This window comes from Dipodomys ordii, unplaced genomic scaffold (genome assembly GCF_000151885.1).
Source record: "Dipodomys ordii isolate 6190 unplaced genomic scaffold, Dord_2.0 Scaffold41, whole genome shotgun sequence".
NCBI classification, from domain to species: domain Eukaryota; kingdom Metazoa; phylum Chordata; class Mammalia; order Rodentia; family Heteromyidae; genus Dipodomys; species Dipodomys ordii.
This window is the reverse complement of record NW_012267257.1, coordinates 2305260-2323204: the sequence shown is the minus strand read 5'-3', so window position 1 is coordinate 2323204 and position 17945 is coordinate 2305260. Positions and strand designations below refer to the sequence as shown.

The 17945-nt window shown below is 36.2% G+C and overlaps 1 protein-coding gene across 1 annotated transcript in view; it reads right to left on the bottom strand.

Moving 5' to 3' along the window:
- Arl15 (ADP-ribosylation factor-like 15) overlaps positions 1-17945 on the bottom strand; it is a 375540-nt gene that overhangs the window by 225422 nt on the left and 132173 nt on the right. The window contains exons 2-3 of the mRNA XM_013018657.1: positions 17413-17557; positions 6288-6347 (exon numbers count right to left, since the gene is read on the bottom strand). Coding sequence (XP_012874111.1) covers positions 6288-6347; positions 17413-17557 — 205 coding nt within the window. The remainder of the gene's footprint in view (positions 1-6287; positions 6348-17412; positions 17558-17945) is intronic.

Below are 17945 nucleotides of genomic sequence, written 5' to 3'. Positions count from 1 at the left end.
AAAGAAAGCTTCATTGTGGTGAACATCAGAAATGAAAAGAAATAGCAGTGTCACCTGGGTAGCCTGTCAAAAAGTACGCACTGGACAGTTTCTCGAGAAATTAAGAAACGCAAATAACCTGGACAGATACAACAGCATCCACAGATAACTAGCAGGATACAAACAGCACCTTTCTCTCTGAGGAGGCAACTCCTCCAGGCAAACAAAGAAACAGGACACAGTCAACATCTGTTTCCTATAACAGTTTGGCTGCTGAAAGAAGCAACCTTTAAAAAATGGCTGAGCTGACAATCCTCAAAAATCATTCATTCGCTGTTACACGGGCTGAAATAAGTGAACACACAACTTGCACTTTCCACCCATGCTGCCTCTAAAGAAAACAAGAAAAGCACAAAGAAAAAGAAAAAGCCCTGATGAACTTTTTCCATATGATTGACAACTAGCAGCAGTGAATACTGAAGAGTAAAAGACAGCTAACTGCTTTTCGGCTTCTCTTTGCCTCTCCTAATATCAACTGTGAAGACAGGGCTGCCAAAGAATACACTGGTTGGGGGCGGGAGGGAGGGGGGGTTGAAGAGACAATTCAGACATAACTTATTAGACTAGTTACAGGAGGAAAACAACTCATTTGGCAAACCCATTCATGGTTCCAGAATTCAGTTAGAGAATATTATGATGTCTGGATCTTTATCAATAAATAACAAACCAAACATGTTAAGAAATGAAATTTGCATCTCTGGATTCTATCAACTCATGGATAAAATTTCAAAGACAAGAGAAAAATATCCATGAATACACAAATATCCATCTGCAGATTTAAGAAGGACAAACTTCTCCAATAGAAATTGCTCAGAGCTGTGATGTCACTGAAATGTAGAAGACTGCTTTCAATTCAGCTAAGCTCTGGGTGCCTGGTTTACCTAGTCATGTGCTTCAATTGCACAAGGCAAGTTTGGGGGCAAAAATTTGAGAACAAAAGTAAAAAGTGCGGAAAACCAAAAGCATTTAATATTATTTCACCATGGATGGCTTCAATCAGGCTAAATAGCTTAAAAAAAAAAAGTCCGGAGTAAGAAGACTTACTCATGTCTTTTAGTTTAGACAGGTATAACTTGATAAGGGGAAAAAAAATATCCTACAGAGAAAAAATGTTTCTATGAATTGCATTATTTTTAGAGATTCTGGTGAAAAAATGCTTCATTGAAAGGGTGTGTGTGTGTGTGTGTGTGTGTGTGTGTGTGTTCTTGTTGTTATGAGTAGTGACAGTGTAATTAAAACGAAAGAAACTCTGGCATATTAGCTATAGACCAGGCCAACTCTAAGTACTTACCCTGCGTTAACTAATTCAGTGTTCACAAGGATGACAGGACATAGGAACTATTACTATTACACTATATAGATAAGGAAGATATGGGAGGAAGGATGTGCCTGATATTGTACAGAATAACAGGGCTTGGAAAGAAGCCTAATCCAGCTGTTCATCCAGGATCTCTGATAGGTGTCAACATCCAGAAGAATAAAAACAGTCCAGAGAAAAACTAGCTTAGAAAGCAAGGAATGGAGGTACATGTACATAATCCTAGCACTTAGAAAGCTAAATCAGGGAATCACAAGTTTCTGGCCAGCCCAGGCTACATAAAAAGACCTGGTCCCAAAACAAACAAATAACAACAACAACAAAAACAAGACAAACAGTAATTAATTCGCACAAAAAGGGAAGGCATTTAGATTAGCTTCAGTGAAAACCCAGTGAAGAAAAGATGTATAGGAAAAAGTAGTTCAGAAAGCACAACAGTGGAATGTATCACAAAATATCCTTCATGAAGTCACAACTAACACTGGGCCAGTGTCTGGACAGTATCTGGAAACTCCTTCAGGGATGCAAGGATTAACCCATGAATTTCTGTAGGCGTACAAGAATCAATATTTGGCTTTAATTAAGGAGAGAGGTATGTGTGAGCTCCCCCAGTGCCTGCTACCTGATTTCCTCAGAGACAATGCTTTTCTTAACTCTACAGCTACTAGAATAATATGTACCCAGTAAATATTTGTTAAATGAATGGATGAGAAAGAAGAAAAATGCAAAAGTGCAATGTTTGTGGCAGGCTCTAGATAGTTCCAAAAGAAGACTTTGTTGGAGTAGAAGGTCGGGAGGAAGTTAAAGGAAGGAAGAGGCAAAGCCATAGCACCAGGAATCAATAACTGAATAAGAATTTGATCTAAGACCACACAATATGAGAGTGACAGGCAACAAAATGGACCACAGAAAGAGTTCAGTAATAGGAGATTAAATTCCATGAAAGTTCTGGAACAGAGTGCAAAATGTTCATATCTTGTCAAGACATGAACACTAGAATGCTACTCCAAAATCTTCCAACTTTGAGCGAAGATTTTAAGTGAAACTGGTAATGATGACTACAACACAGCAGGTAGTAGGTAGGCGTGGCTGCCCAAGCCAGGCACGGGAAGATGCTTTCTTTATGCATCCTGTCAGCTGGTTAAGCTCACCTGCACTAAATGAATCCCATCTTCTCCTCCTCTAAATGACTTCAGTTAAGTCATTTGGTATCAGGGTTTTATTATTTTCAACAGTTTTATTTGTTCCAGCAGGTATTTGTTGAAAGGGACAGTGTGGGCAGGAGGGGACTCACTAACTTTTGTCCTAGACTAGCCTAGAATGATGACCCTACTTATCATAGTTGATAATGATCCTATTGATCCTCTTCTCCCAAGTAGCTGGGATTATAAAATTGAGCCATTGCATCTGGCTAAGTTGTTCTTAAAATGCGAAAATTGAACAGGACTGCCAGACTGGGATATCTCTGTACTTTGTACTTTGGTACTTCTGTTTTGTTCTCCCCTTAATTTGTCTATTTTCAATAATTTCATAGATCTGTTTTAATAAATACCTTGAATGTAAGCTCTGTGCCTGAAATTTTTAAATCTTAGACTCTAGGACCAGGCTAGTCATAACTGATTGTGGTAGAACAGGGAAAAGTAAGATAACACCACATGAGAAGAAACTCTTACAAGTAAGAATTACAAGACTTCTTTGTCTAAAACACATGAAAACACCTTCATAAAATAGAAAGCTGGAAAGAATATAAATCTATCCCATAGGCATATTTTATATATACATATATGCATATATTAACATACATATATAAAACTTACATACATATATAACATATACACATCAGCATGAACACATATCAAGTGAATGTACATGTTATTTTTATCTCCCTAAAGTACTTTCATTAAATTAAACTCCATTGATCCTTGTTATTTCATCCCACAAAAGAAGAACAAGAAATTCATGTTTTGTTTCATTTTGTTTTAGTTGGTCATGGGCTTGAACTCAGGGCCTAGGTACTGTGCCCCAAGCTCTGCCACTCTGAGCTACAGCGCCACTTCTGGTTTTCTAGTGGTTAATTGGAAATAATAATCTTATGGACTTTCCTGCCTATGCTGGCTTTGAACCATGATCCTCAGATCTCAGCCCCGAGTAGCTAGGATTACAGGCATGAGCCACCAATGTGCCCAGCTGTTTTGTTCTTTTGAAAAGGTGAAAAGTTTAACTAAGGTTGAGAAAGGGGAGTGGTGGAGGCCTTAGAATTATCTGGAAGCACTGAGAAAGGACACTAGCAGGAAGAACATGGCTGGGCCATTCTCTTGTTATCCCCAGGATGAAGACAACTGCTGTATTTGTGCTTTCTTTAGTAGGACCTTAGAATCCTGTTCTCACCAGTTACCCACAGAACTCCAAATAATCCATATTCTGAATGGTACCACACTGGCAAACACAGGTTTCCAATTCTCCAACAATGGTCTTAAAACACTCAATACTTTCATCTTTAAATTAGAAATTCTCAGTGAAGTAGCTCCCAGATAACTGGATTTAAATAGGTCATAGTTCTCTCCAAAAGCCTAATACTCTACATTGGCACCAGAATACATTTTTTTTTGGGGGGGTCGGCCATGAGGCTTGAACTCTGGGCATGGGCACTGTTCCTGAGCTCTTCAGTGCTCTCCCACTTGAGCCACAGCACCACTTCCCAGAATACATTTTAAATCCTAGGAAAGCTCCTATTTCTTTATATGTTCTAGCCTACCTTCTCTCATGTGTTCTTGAGACAATTTTTTAAAATATATTTTTAATATATAAGTTGGTAAATGTACCACCAACTCTTGGCCCAGTGGAATACTGTAGCTTAGTGGTACAGAAGCTACCTAGAAAACCCAAGACCCTGAGTTCAAACCCCATTATTCCCCGCTCCCCCCCCCAAAAAAAATCAACTCCCTCTGTTTTTTTTCTCTGAGATTGTGACATGGGCCATTACTTAACCATGCTGTGGATGTCTGAAAGTCATCTTTCCTTGAGATACTCTCTCAGCTAAAATCAGAGCTATTTAAAGTTGGGGACAGGAGTAATAAGTTTAGGCTAGAAATTTTTTCTTTAATACTAATACATGTAGGGCTGGGAAGGTGGCTCAGTGGTAGAGCGCTTGCCTTGCATGCCTGAGGCCCTGGGTTGGATTCCTCAGCACCACATAAGCAAAAAAAAAAAAAAAAAAAAATACTAATACATGTAAAAACCCAACTTACCATTAGCCTAGAACGGACATATCTGCTCTGACCCCTGAGGCTCTGTCTGCTCTGATATATCTTCATTTGTTATAAAATAGGTACAAATTAAAACATGAACATCAAACCCTATGGTATCCTCTCCATTGGAATCTCCATTTCAGCAATTTTCAGAGCACAGTTTGTTCAGCAGAATTAAATCTTTCTCAGGAACAGACCTATTCCCATCTGATATGCCCCTAGTCCTCTTTCACTGCTCTGAATTTCAATGGCACAGATCCAAGATTATAATAAATTCCTTTAAATGCTCATTTTTCTTAACTACCCAGACACATTTACTATTTATTTCATCTACATAGACATCTTAAATGGTAAATACCTTAGTGATTAATCAACAGTTTTGTACACCTGGTGAGTGTTCAATAAAATTTTGTGTCTGGCCTTATAATAAAATAGTGTGTTGCTGCTTGACTTAAAACCATACACATAAGAGGTAGTGGATTCATATAATATGTCCTGTGACTCCAAAGTATCTGTTAATAATAATTTTGTCACTGAGAAGCAAACAGCCACAACAAACCAAAGAAGTATTAAAACAGTCTAATAAAATATTCTTAAATTTTTTTACATGAAAAGTTATTGTAAGTATATTCATGTAATATGATTTCTAAAGTAAAAATAATAAAAGAAACTGAAAGGAAAAAATCAGAATTTATAATTCCTGGTTGCTTTTCAGTATTAATGTTATAAAAGCCAGGGGTGGCTATAAAACAAACTAAAAGAAGCAAGACTGTCCTAGACCATAGTGCCCTGAAAACAGATCCCTGAAAAGTTCAGACAATACTTATTGAATAAAAGTAAGAAAGTACAAAACACTGAAAATGGCATGAAGTTGGTGTTTGAATTTTATCACACTAAAAATAGGTCATAGTAAGAATGACCTTGAAGGAAAAGAAACAAAACAAAACAAAACAGGGTAAGGTCAATATCACAAAGTGATTAAAGAGATGGAAGGGAGCTTTCTTCTCAGTCATTAAACTCATCCATACTCTACAGAACTGCAAGCACTTGCCATTTTCCTGTGCCATTAGAGAATTTAGTAGGTTCACTGAATTGACTGATTTCTTTGTTAATCTATTTACATGGGTTAAGACCCTGACTGACATAAAACACAAGAAAAAAAAAGTGCCAGACAGAGTGTAATGAAAGACTGAATGATGCATGCTTTGGGGTACAGCCTATCCAATAAATGTGGTTGGCCAGCAAAACAACCAATGGCAAAGATTTATTATCAGAACAAATACATTCTAAAAAGATTGAGTCTAATCAAATTTGAGTATAAATGTAAACTAAAACACATTTTTTGCCTTGTTTATATTTAATGACACGAAAATTCTCTTGATATGTTTCATTCCAAGAATAGTTTTGCATAAATAAAACCAATCAATTGCCATATCAATTGCCATTAGTGTAGTTCTTTGATTGATGTAAGAGACAGCAAAGTTTATCATAGGACTCTTCAACACCTTTTAAAGCATATGTAAAGAGAAGGAACTGTTTTGAGAAAATATGTTAGCAAGATAACAAGTAAAAATCAATTTTGGGGGATAAACTATCATACTGTTTAAATTACATGTAACAATACATTAATACCCAATTAGTGAAGTTAAGATCAGACATAGAAAGGATGTTAAATGTTATACCTCCAAGTTCTTTTACATTCAGGATAGCATTCTGGAATGGTACTGCCTTTATACTGAAACCTAAAATTAAAAAGCAAACACATAAGAATTAGCAACTTAACTTGTAACTCAAAACAATTAAATGTTCATATTCTTTTCCAGTATATGTCAGATTAAGATTTGCTTTTCATAACCTATAGCCAACATGCATATTAGAAACATGTACTTTCTAAGGTAAGGTAATAACTTCCCATTAACATCTCTGCTTGTGAAAATGCCAGTATATGTTGCACCAAAATAGCACTGTATCCATTTATTTAAACATAGTGCCTTATTCTTTATGCATAATATGGACTAAAATGTGATCAGTAATAAGAAAAATATTTGGAAGCATAGTGATATTAATATTAAACTTATAGAAACCTTTAGATCTTGTAAAATTAATGTCTTTCCCTTTTTCCTCATATACATATATATAAAACACATATATACAAATACAAAACATATTATCAGCAATTCCAGGGTTTAAGATACTTAAATTGTAACCATCTTAGAGTTTTATTATATCTATGCTATTATTTTAGGGACATCTATTTTTCTCAAAAAGGTTCCATATTTAAGACAATTGTTTCAACAAAATTTAGATTATAAAATTATATACTCAGAGCATATCATAGTATGATTAATCATGTATTTTAGACATGTATTTTAGACATAATTATTACCAATGAAGTTAAACCAATTTAGTTGCAGCATTTGAATATGTATGCACACCTACATCTACACATGTACAAACAGACACAATGAATAATTCTGAATGGAGCCACGTGAAATTGTAACTAGTAATGACTCAGGAGAAAGCTTGAAATAGAAGGGGGATTCTTTTGTTTCTTTTGATTGTTTTGCTAAGGACATGCATTTCTGTTCAGATTAAAAGTCCCACTAAGTTTTAAAAGTTAATTAGTTATTCAGTAGTTTTGAACCACTCACTTCATGTTAGGATTTAAGCCTGAGTTAATAGGTACAATCATATGATGAATCATCACAGTCCTTTCCCCAGAAATTAATGATAAAGACAAATATATAAGAACTTTTCATTTGAGACAAGTTGTGATAGGTTTCTGGGAAGGTGAAAAGATATGCACAATTAATTTTCATGCTTTAGCTTTGCCTATAGAAAAGTAAATCCCCATATGCCTTTTTAGTCAAGCTCCTCTTTTGCACTTCATGGTTACGTGTTGCCCTAACACTTCAATAAATTGTCCATTAGCCTTGGTGTAAGGCAGTGTTATGCAATGGTTGAAGAACTGAGTCTGGAATCAGATAGAACTAGGTTGAAATTCTAGCCCTGTCCACTGTAAGTTCTGTCACTGGCAACTGATTGGCCATGGCTTTCTCATCTGTGATGACAGCATCTACTTCACAGCTTTGTTACCAGGATAAGGCAGTGCGTTCTATGTCTATTACAGTATCTCAGACCCAACAACAAACACATAGTTCATATCTGCTGGCACCACACTTTAATCAAGGATTATTTGGTGAAAATTTAATCACTATATATATATATATATATATATATGCCCTTATGCATCTTATATATGTATATATATATACACACACACATATATGCCCTTACTCATCTTACATATGTGTATATATACACACATGTGTATGTATATATACATACGTATGTATATATACATACATATATATACATACGTATGTATATATACATATACGTGTGTGTGTATGTGTATATATATATATATATATATATATATATGTAAGATGAGTAAGGGCATATGTTACAAACTCCTAAGAAGAAATTCTAGCTTCTCATATCTCATTTATTGAGATTAAGAAAATTTTAAATAAAAAATTTAAAAGACTCAAAAAAGGTTGGTATGGGCTGGGAAGGTGGCTCAGTGGTAGAGCGCTTGCCTTGCATGCATGAGGCTCTGGGTTCGATTCCCTAGCACCACATAAGCAAAAAGCCGGAAGTGGCGCTGTGGCTCAAGTGGTAGAGCACTAGCCTTGAACTGAAGAGCTGAGGGACAGCGCCCAGGCCTAGAGTTCAGCACAACCAGACCCAAATAAACAAACAAACAAAAAAAGGTTGGTATGGTGGAGGTGTCAATAGTTGACATTTGCTACAGACAAAGTAAATGCTTATTGGACCCTTGGAGAATCTTCCAGAAAACACCCTTCCTTAATGCTGACTGACCCAGTCAGTGCAGCACTACAGTTCATGATTCATAAGGTCACTGGATCTTAGTGCAACAGCAGGAAGAACGTGAAGTAGACCCACATGGCAGAAATACTGGCATTTACCTGGGCCTGAAGGAAAGTCTCTCCAGGTGTCTAGCCTCTGGGAAATGAGAAAGTCAGTGCCAATCACAATATCCTTGCTGGTGCCAAAATTCGCCTGCAGGACACTTGGATGCTTAAATTTATCTACCTACCCCACATAGAATTATACAGACTAAAGGCAATGATTGCAAAATCCTGGAAACAAAATCCTCTCTGCAAATACTAAACAGTTTATCAAGTGGTTATGCTCAGGACAACTCAGAATAGCTTTTCCAGAGATGGAGGACAGGTCTCAGCTCTGAAAGAGAAAACGACAGAGCACAATAACAATGTCTAATCAACTTTGATTATTCTCAAAAGTTGACAATATGCAGGCACTGAACTAGAAGTAATATCCTTCCAGAAATGGCTGCATCCATAAGCAGAATAGACTTCAGAAATTTATTAATTCAACAGGCAGATTATATTACCATTACTGTGTTTAAATCCTTGAAGAATCTTCATAATAAACTGACTCCAAAAATCTCCTCAATGTTCATGCTAAGCAAAGTAACCTAGCAAAGTTATTTATAGGCATATAAATGTTTCAGCAGAATACTCATAAATGCTTTCTCCCAAACACAACATGCATGGCTAGATTTATACCACAAAGGTATACACGTCTTACATAATGCTCTCTCCATATTATTTTTAAAGTACAGCTCTAGTAATAACTGCTGATAGAACAAAGTCTAGATACGTGGTCCACAAAATAACAGAAGAGAAACACTACTTCTTTTCTAAGTATTTGCAAAGATTCAATAGAACTAAAAATGTAAAGCAACACTTCTAATTGAACAGAAGGGCAACTATCACATTGTATTTTATTCCCTTCCATTGGACTGAAGGAGGTCAAGAGAGATAAATAATTCAGACTTTGAGAAAGCTGTGACTTTGAGGAGGAGATCTTGTCAGGGAAGACTTCCTTTCTTTGTGTCCTTGAACACAGCTGACTTTTTGGAATCCATGCCCTCTAGCACTCAGTACTTCCATGTGTTTGCAGTTTTAACTACAGATCCACTTATTCATTTGTTTTCTGTCTCCTGCTAAACTTCAAGGATTCAGAATATGTGGTGTATAGGATTCCTGTATGCCAGTGTTGGCCACATGAACAGATCTCAGTATTGCCAAGAACCTAATAACCATTCCAGATTTAGTGTCCCAAGAAGAAAGTGAAGCACAGAGAGGTTAATCTCCTCATCAAAAGTATTAAGTGCTATATTCAAACTTGAACTCAGGTCTTGACACTACAGCTCTACATTGCTATGCCTCTACCATGCATCAACAAGCCAGCTGAGCTTAAACACTGCTAGAATTTACTGGGCAACATATGCACCTCATAAACTCACTAAGATATTTTCCCTTCTGTTTGGAAAAAAAAGTCAACAGGAGGAACCCAAATAAGTGGACTCAGGTCCACACAATATTGTTTTCTTATTAGTGGAATGAAAAAATAATAGCATGAGTTGACCAAGTCCCTTTTAATATATCACTAATAGAGCCAGGGACTTGGGAAGGGAAAAATGTCTGATTATCATTTGCTTCTTCAAACACTGAGTGTCCTCTGGTTATCTCCACTGGGTGTAAGTATGTGGATGTGACGAGACATGCCTAGCAGTCTCAGCCATACAGCTTAGACTCCTAGTGACAATATTTTATTATCTTGGCCTTGAATTCCTCTCTACAAAATGAGTGAACTGGGTTAGCTTTTTAAAGATTTCCTCTAGAACTAGGGCTCCATTATTTATATTAAGAAAGAAGGCAGAAATAACAGCAACAAGTGAGTCCACCCTTAATGGCCTCCAGTATTGGCTGAAGGCTGCAAGGGTAGGTCTCCCTGGGCTCTGTTCAAACAATTGGAAGGTGGAAGCCGAAGTTAACGCACTCATTTTTTCCTGGCCTACCTAAGCTACATTAGTAATACTAAAATCTCCCTGAAGATTTAACCCCACAAATTTTAATAAATATATGAGTTAGTAACTCTTTAGGGAAATAACTGTTTGCATAGCCTTTCAGTCTTTGTTTTGCAATCCTTAAATCCAACAAAACCTGTAACACAGACGAGATGGATTTGAAGTTTTTCAGGCAGGGGAAGCATTCCTGGAATTGTAACAAAATTCGTTTTGGGAAGAAGGTTAGTCTATTTTTGTTCATCATGTGGAACACATGAATGTTTTACTTGGGCATACACACTGAGTCCTCTTCGCTCCCTCCACCAAGTCTGCACACATGCACATCGATACTTGATCTATGCTTCTGAAATTCCTGGGTCACTCTTAAGAACTGCTGAAAAACATTCCATAGATCTGGTGGTCTTGACCTGGCCCAAGAGCCTTATTTATGCCATGGTAATTTTGTGATGTTTGGACAAAGACCTAGCAGAAATTCTTCTAAATGTGATTTCAACATCATACAAGGAAATTTAATCTAGTGGCATTTGCAAAACACAATCCTTTCACAGATACCAAAGTCTGACTTTCTAACTTGTTTCTCTGGTTAACTTAACACATATGCAGCTAATACTGAAGTTATTTAAATGCTTCATTCAAATTTTCAAGAACTTTCTGTCATTCTTTCAAACTGTCAGGATCTTTTTTCTATTTTAACTGAGTGACATACTACTTGACATTTTTTTCAAGCACAGAAATAGATATCCTTAAAGATATTTTCAACATTTTAAAATTCCAAGTGTTGAGTTTTCTCTATGTTGTTCTCTATGTTCTATCGATATATTATCCTTTGCCTTTAGATTCCATTTCTCTGGTTCATAAAACAGGTAGGAAGTGAATATTCATGAAATCTATAAACAACTCTTCTTATCAATAAATCCCTCACGTGTATACAAAATATTCACCCCAAACTGAATTTCGCTTTTTTGTTTCTTGGAGATGAAAGAACAGGCTTCCCAGCAGGTCTTGTTCTTTGAAGACTTGTTTTTGTTTGTTTATTTGTTTGTTTTTGTCAGTTGTGGGGCCTGGACTCTGGGCCTAGGCGCTGTCCTACAGCTCTTCAGCTCAAGGCTAGCGCTCTACCACTTGAGCCACAGCACCACTTCCAGCTTTTTCTACTTATGTAGTGCTGAGGAATTGAACCCAGGGCCTATGCATGCAAGGCAAGCGCTCTACCATGGAGCCAACCTTCCCAGCCCTTGGAAGACTTGTTAGCTTTGATAACTTAAGCTTCTTTAGAAAATTATGTTAAATATGAAAAATTGCTGAAATAAACTTTGGATTCCTTTTCTGCCTTAAAAAAAAAGACAAGAATTCTTACTTTGCTGAAATTAAATGGACATATTCTTTTTACAATGGTGGAGGGGGGTGGTGTTAATGGTCATAGAACTTGAACTCAGGGGCTGGGCACTGTTCCAGAGCTCTTTGCTCAATGCTAGAACTCTACCACTTTGAGCCACAGTTCCACTTCTGGTTTTTCTGGTAGTTACTTGGAGATCAGAGTGTCATGGACTTTCCTGCCTGGGGTTAGCTTTGAGTCCTGATCCTCAGATCTCAGCCTCCTGTGTAACTAGGATTACAGACAGCCAGTAGCCTCCTGGCTTACAATGTTTTCATTTCATAAGAAATTGACTCTAACAGTAGAGTCTTAATTGTTTGGAGCTCCCAACAAGCTAATACATAAATTGCTTTATACTCTCAGAACATTAAAAAATAGGGAGATAATTGAAAAGAAGAAAATCTTACCATAATTTAACCACATCAACAAAGTATATTATTATTTATACGTGTTCTGTTCTAGTTTTTATACAAATAATAGATTTCCATGACTTGATTTTTATAAATGATTGCAAATTTCATTTTCTTCAACATAACACGGTATACATTTTACAATCTATAATCACTTCAATTGAGGTTGCATAATTTATTTAACAAACTTCCTTGCTGTAGGACATTTATGTTGCTTTAAAGTTTTACTTATTATACAAAATGTTGCAATGAATTATTGCCTCATGCATATAACTTCTTTTAAGTTGCATGCTGGTGATAAACTGCCAATGGCACCATTGCTAGGTTTGTGTATTTGATCTCTATGAGGAACTGCTTCCCAGAAAAGGGACAGTAACAATTACTGTGCGCCCCTGCTACATGTATTCTCCACTATCATCTTACCTGTATTGGGTCTTACCTAAAGATAGTATATTTAAGTACAAAATGAATATATTTTTTCCTATAAAGATGAATTTCTGGTAAAGACAAAATGTTTTTCCATTATCTCCTGACCATTATTCTGTTTATGAAAAATCTCTTTGCAGACTCAACAAAATTGAATCTAGGTGTAAAGTGACCGAATTTTCAAAATATGATAGCCATAAATTCTTGTCTGTAATACTTGACTCAAACAGTCCCAACAGTATTTTCTGTTTACATTTATATTTTTTATTTTATCTTTCCATTGATTCCAAATTTTTATATAGCCACTTCCTATATCTTACTTTTTTGGGGGGTCCAGTCGTGGGGCCTGAACTCTGGACCTGGGCGCTGTCCCTCAGCTCAGCTCAAGGCTAGCACTCTACCACTTGAGCCACAGTGCCACTTCCGGCTTTTTTCTTTTTGCTTATGTGGTGCTGAGGAATCGAACCCAGGGCCTCAGGCATGCAAGACAAGTGCTCTACCACTGAGCCACCTTCCCAGCCCCCTGTATCTTACTTTTATGACTTGTTCTATGACTCTAATCCTAGCAACAATGGAAAACTCTAATAGTAGGCAGACTGAGGCTCAAGTACACTCCAGAGTGGGAAGCTATCTTGTATCCTAAAAATAACCAATGGAAAATGGCTGGAGATGTGGCTCAGCGGTATCATACCAGCTTGGCCAGCAGAAAGCCCGGAGTTCAAATCTGAGTACAAAACATCCTCTCCCTGATCTTGTACTTTCTCTCTCTCTTTTTATTCAAACTTTTCCTTCTCTTACCTCCCAGCACAAGCTTTACTTTCTTAAACTACTTTCCCATCAATTGATTACATCCACTTCTTGATAACTTTCCACCCTGAAGTATCATCATTTACATATGAACATCAGTCATTTCCATCTTCAGATTTTCAGATAATTTGTTCATCTAGATGAACAAACTCAAACTTTGTCTAAAGAATGTAAAATGCGTCCTATCTTCTTCCATTTTAAGGGCAACATTCTCCAAATCATTGGCAAGAGCTATATCCTAAGTCACCTTTCAGATCTCTAAAAGCATCAGATCTAATTCACATTAATTATCTCCAGTTTTCCTGATCAGCATGGGTAGAGTTTTATCAGTCTTAAGTTTCCATTAAATTTTTTATGTTGATGATCATGTTGCCAGCAAATAGTGATAATATTAATTACTGTATTCCAAAATGGATGGTGTTACTTCACTTCATTTTTTTTTCTATCTCCTGCATTTGCTAGAATCTCTATTATATAGTTGCATGGAAGGAGGAAGAAGAGTCATCCATGTCTTGTTCCTGATCTAAGCATCTTTTCACTATCTTTCACTACTATGACAACAGTGAAAAAATTTTTCATAGATAGGATTTCATCATTGCAGGAATTCTTTTATACTGTGTGAAGAATTTCAGAAATTACTGTTGGATTTTTCAGTGACCTCTTGAGATGATCATATAATTTTCTAGTTCATTGGTATTGTGAATTGACCTTTTTATTATTTTAGTGGATGGTGCCAGAGCATCTTGCACATATTAAGGTGAATGATCTACCACAGGGCTACAGCCCCAGCCCCAGATAATTTTTTTTTTTAAGGAAACCAATTCTGTGTTCCTTAGATAGATATAAATGAATTCACCACTTTATGGAATATTGTGCTACTATGGTTGTTTGCTGTATGTGGGTTGCTAGATTTTTGTTTATGATTTTTGCATGGTGCCCATGAGAGATATTGGCTACTGATATATGGTTTTCTTGTAATCTCTTTGCCTTGTTTTAATATCAGATTAGTGCTGGTTTTATAAAGCAGAGGAAAAGATTTCCCTCTTCTTTATTTCTCTGGAAGATATCATGGAGAATTGATATTGTGTTTTTCCTTAAAATGTTTAGTAGGATTGGCCAGTAAAGCCAACCAGACCTTCAAGTGTTTCCTTAACTATGATTTCAATTTCTTTAATAGATATTTATCTATCAAGCTTCTCTATTTCTTATCAAATAAGACTGAAAAGATTTTCTTTTGAAAATTATTCATTTCATCAAAGTTGTCAAATTTATTGGCAGAAGTTGGTCATAATACTCTCTTATTAACCACTTAGAAGTTGTAGATCTTCTGATGTCATTCTTCTCCTTCCCCATATTGGCATTTTGTGTCTTCCTTTAATTTTTCCTGATCAGTGTGGCTAGAGTTTTATCAATCTAATTCACTTTCGCAAAGTGAATAAGCTTTTGGCTCCACTTATCTTCTTTGTTGTTCATTTTATTTCATTGATTTCTAAGCAGATCTGGTTCCTTCTGCTTACCTCGATTTAACCCATTCTTCTCTTTCAGTGTCTTTAGGCATTCACTGCTATAGCTGTATACACACAAGTTCTGCTTGAAGAAGTTTACAATAAATTGTGATAAACTGTGTTATCATTTGATACAATTTACCTTTTGATTCTTTCTTTGATTCATAAATTTTCAAGAAGCTTCTATATAGTTGGGGATTTTGAAATATTCTCATAATTATTTTGAATTGAACTTCATTGCAGCTTGAATACATATTTAGTAAGACTTGAGTCCATCTAAAATCTATTGAGGCTCATTTACACACTAGATGGTGATCTAACTTGGTAAATGTTCCATGGGTACTTAAAAAGAATGTCTTCTGTATCTGGCTCCATGCTGTAAGTGTTAATCAGGTAAAGTTGACTTTTAGTGTTATTTATGCCTACTATATCTTTTTTTTTTTTTTGTCGGTTGTGGGGCCTGAACTCTGGGCCTGGACGATGTCCCTCAGCTCTTTAGCTAAAGGATAGTGCACTACCACTTGAAACACAGCACCACTTCCAGCTTTTTTTTTCTGTTTATGTGGGGCTGAGGAATCGAACCCAAGTCCTCATGGATGCAAAACAAGCATTCTACCACTGAGCCATCTTCCCAGCCCCTGCCTACTATATCTTGACTGATTTTCTTCGTATATTTTCAGTTCTATTGAATAACAAAAGAATATAAACTAATTACAACTGTGTTTATGTCACTTTACAGTTTTTTGTTTTATATATTTTCAAACTGTGATATTAGGTACACAAATATTCAGTATATTGTAATATTCTCTTGATTAAATGATTCCTTCATCATTATAAAATGAGCTTCTTTATCCATAATATTATTCAAACTGATATTAATTTAACCATTCTATCTTATCTGATCTTTTAATATTTTTGGTCTATATATAAATTCCATTTTCTAAAGCCAATATTTTTAGAACTAAGATGAAGTATCTTAAAAAATCAGTTCCTTAATTGAAGAGTTAAGACCATTAACATTTAATGTGAGTGTGATGATGTTTGAACGTATTGTCCTGCTACTTGTTTCCTACTTGTTTCATTTATTCTTGTTTCCCTTTATTTCTTTTTCTGCCTTCTTTGGACTGAGTAGTTTTGACAACTCTCTGTTATTTCATTTGAGATACCACTGTTTATAAAAGTGTAATTGCAATAGTTAGAACAGGTATAAGAATGCAGTCTACAGGGCAAGGAAGGTGGCTCAGTGGTAGAGTGCTTGCCTTGCATGTATGAGGCCCTGGGTTCGATTCCTCAGCACCACATACGCAGAAAAAAAAAGTCTAAAAAAACAATGCAGTCTACATTATCAGTCTACTTCAAATGTCATTATGCCACTTTGATTATGGTTTAAGAATCCTAAAATAGTGTACCTCTTTTTCCCATATAACCTTTACAGTATTGTTCTTGTATATTTTAACTTTTTAAAAATATATATAAAGTTCACAAATCCTATACTTCCTTTTGAATTTACTTGGTGGCAGAAATCTAACCTGAATTCATGTAAGGCTTCTCTGCTCATCAATATTTTTCCTATTTGTTATGAAACACTGGAGAATAATTTCATCACCCACCCATCACCTAAGTAATTATATCATCCTTGCCTTACTTTTGTTTTTCACTCTCCAAAGCCAATTGGTCCTCAAGCTCGGTCAAATCTAGTCCTCAAATGCTGTGTCCAATCCTTTCTTTGAGCTTTGTTCTTCCCATTACTCTCTTTGCACTATGGCTGGTGCATTCCAACTTGAGCAATACTTCTATTTCCAGCTTTTTGCTGGTTAATTGGAGAGAAGAATCTCAGAGACTTTTCTGCTCTGGCTAGCTTTGAACTAGGATCCTCAGATCTCAGCTTCCCTAGTAGCCTGGATTATAGGTATGAACTATCATTGCCTGGTTATGACTTTTAAGTTAAAAAAATAGCATAAGACTAATCAGTGGCCCCTGTGCTAACTGTTGCATAGGGAGTTCATAACCAAAAAAAAAGGGTTGAGTGATACTTAAAAGGAAAAACAACTCAAAATAAAACCAACGAATCACAGGATCAGAGTTCCAGACTTCAGGTTTTATAATTAATTTACCTGAGTTTTATATATTCTATACTACTGAAATGACTAATGAGAGGGACAGTAGATATAGTAATTTAATGCTTAATTAGGTCCCCTTCTTTGGAACATGAGATAGAATGTTTAAAATTGACAGAAATATACAGACCAAAGTACAGCACTACAACTAGTAGGAAGGGGAGGGGTCACATATATAGCCCAGTAAAAAGAGAAGCAAGGGGCTAAGAATTAAGAAGGGACAGACTCTTGGAATGGCACCTACCTGTCGTTGACATGACATTCTCGGGACTTTCACTGCAGAGCTTTGACAACAGACTGGTCTTTCCAGAACCCGTGAGGCCTATGCAAACCAGGTCATATTCTGGTCGTGCAGGTGGTGGTCCCTTGCAGCAAAGTGCTCTAAAACACTGTCAAGAGAGAAGAAAGTGAGGTTCTTTAAAGTAAGATTGTTAGCAACATTAAAAATAACAACCTATTAGTAACTAAATAATCTACTAATTATAAGGAGGAAAATCATGACTTGAAAGGAGAGAAACCTAATCATCTTTACCAAGTGATGAATGTTACCACCCGCAGTCATGAGATGTGTCTAGCCACAGCCTCTTTTCCTGCTGTGACAGGACATGATGTCATCATACATTATTCCCACCAAAATGTACCAGCTCAGCTAACCATAAGGAACCCAGAAAAGGACAATGTAAAGAACATCCTGTAAGACACCTTGTCTGTTTCCTATCATTTTTTTTCTTTGGTATTTTTACCAGTGTCTTAAAAGTCAAAGAAAGGACAAAAGAA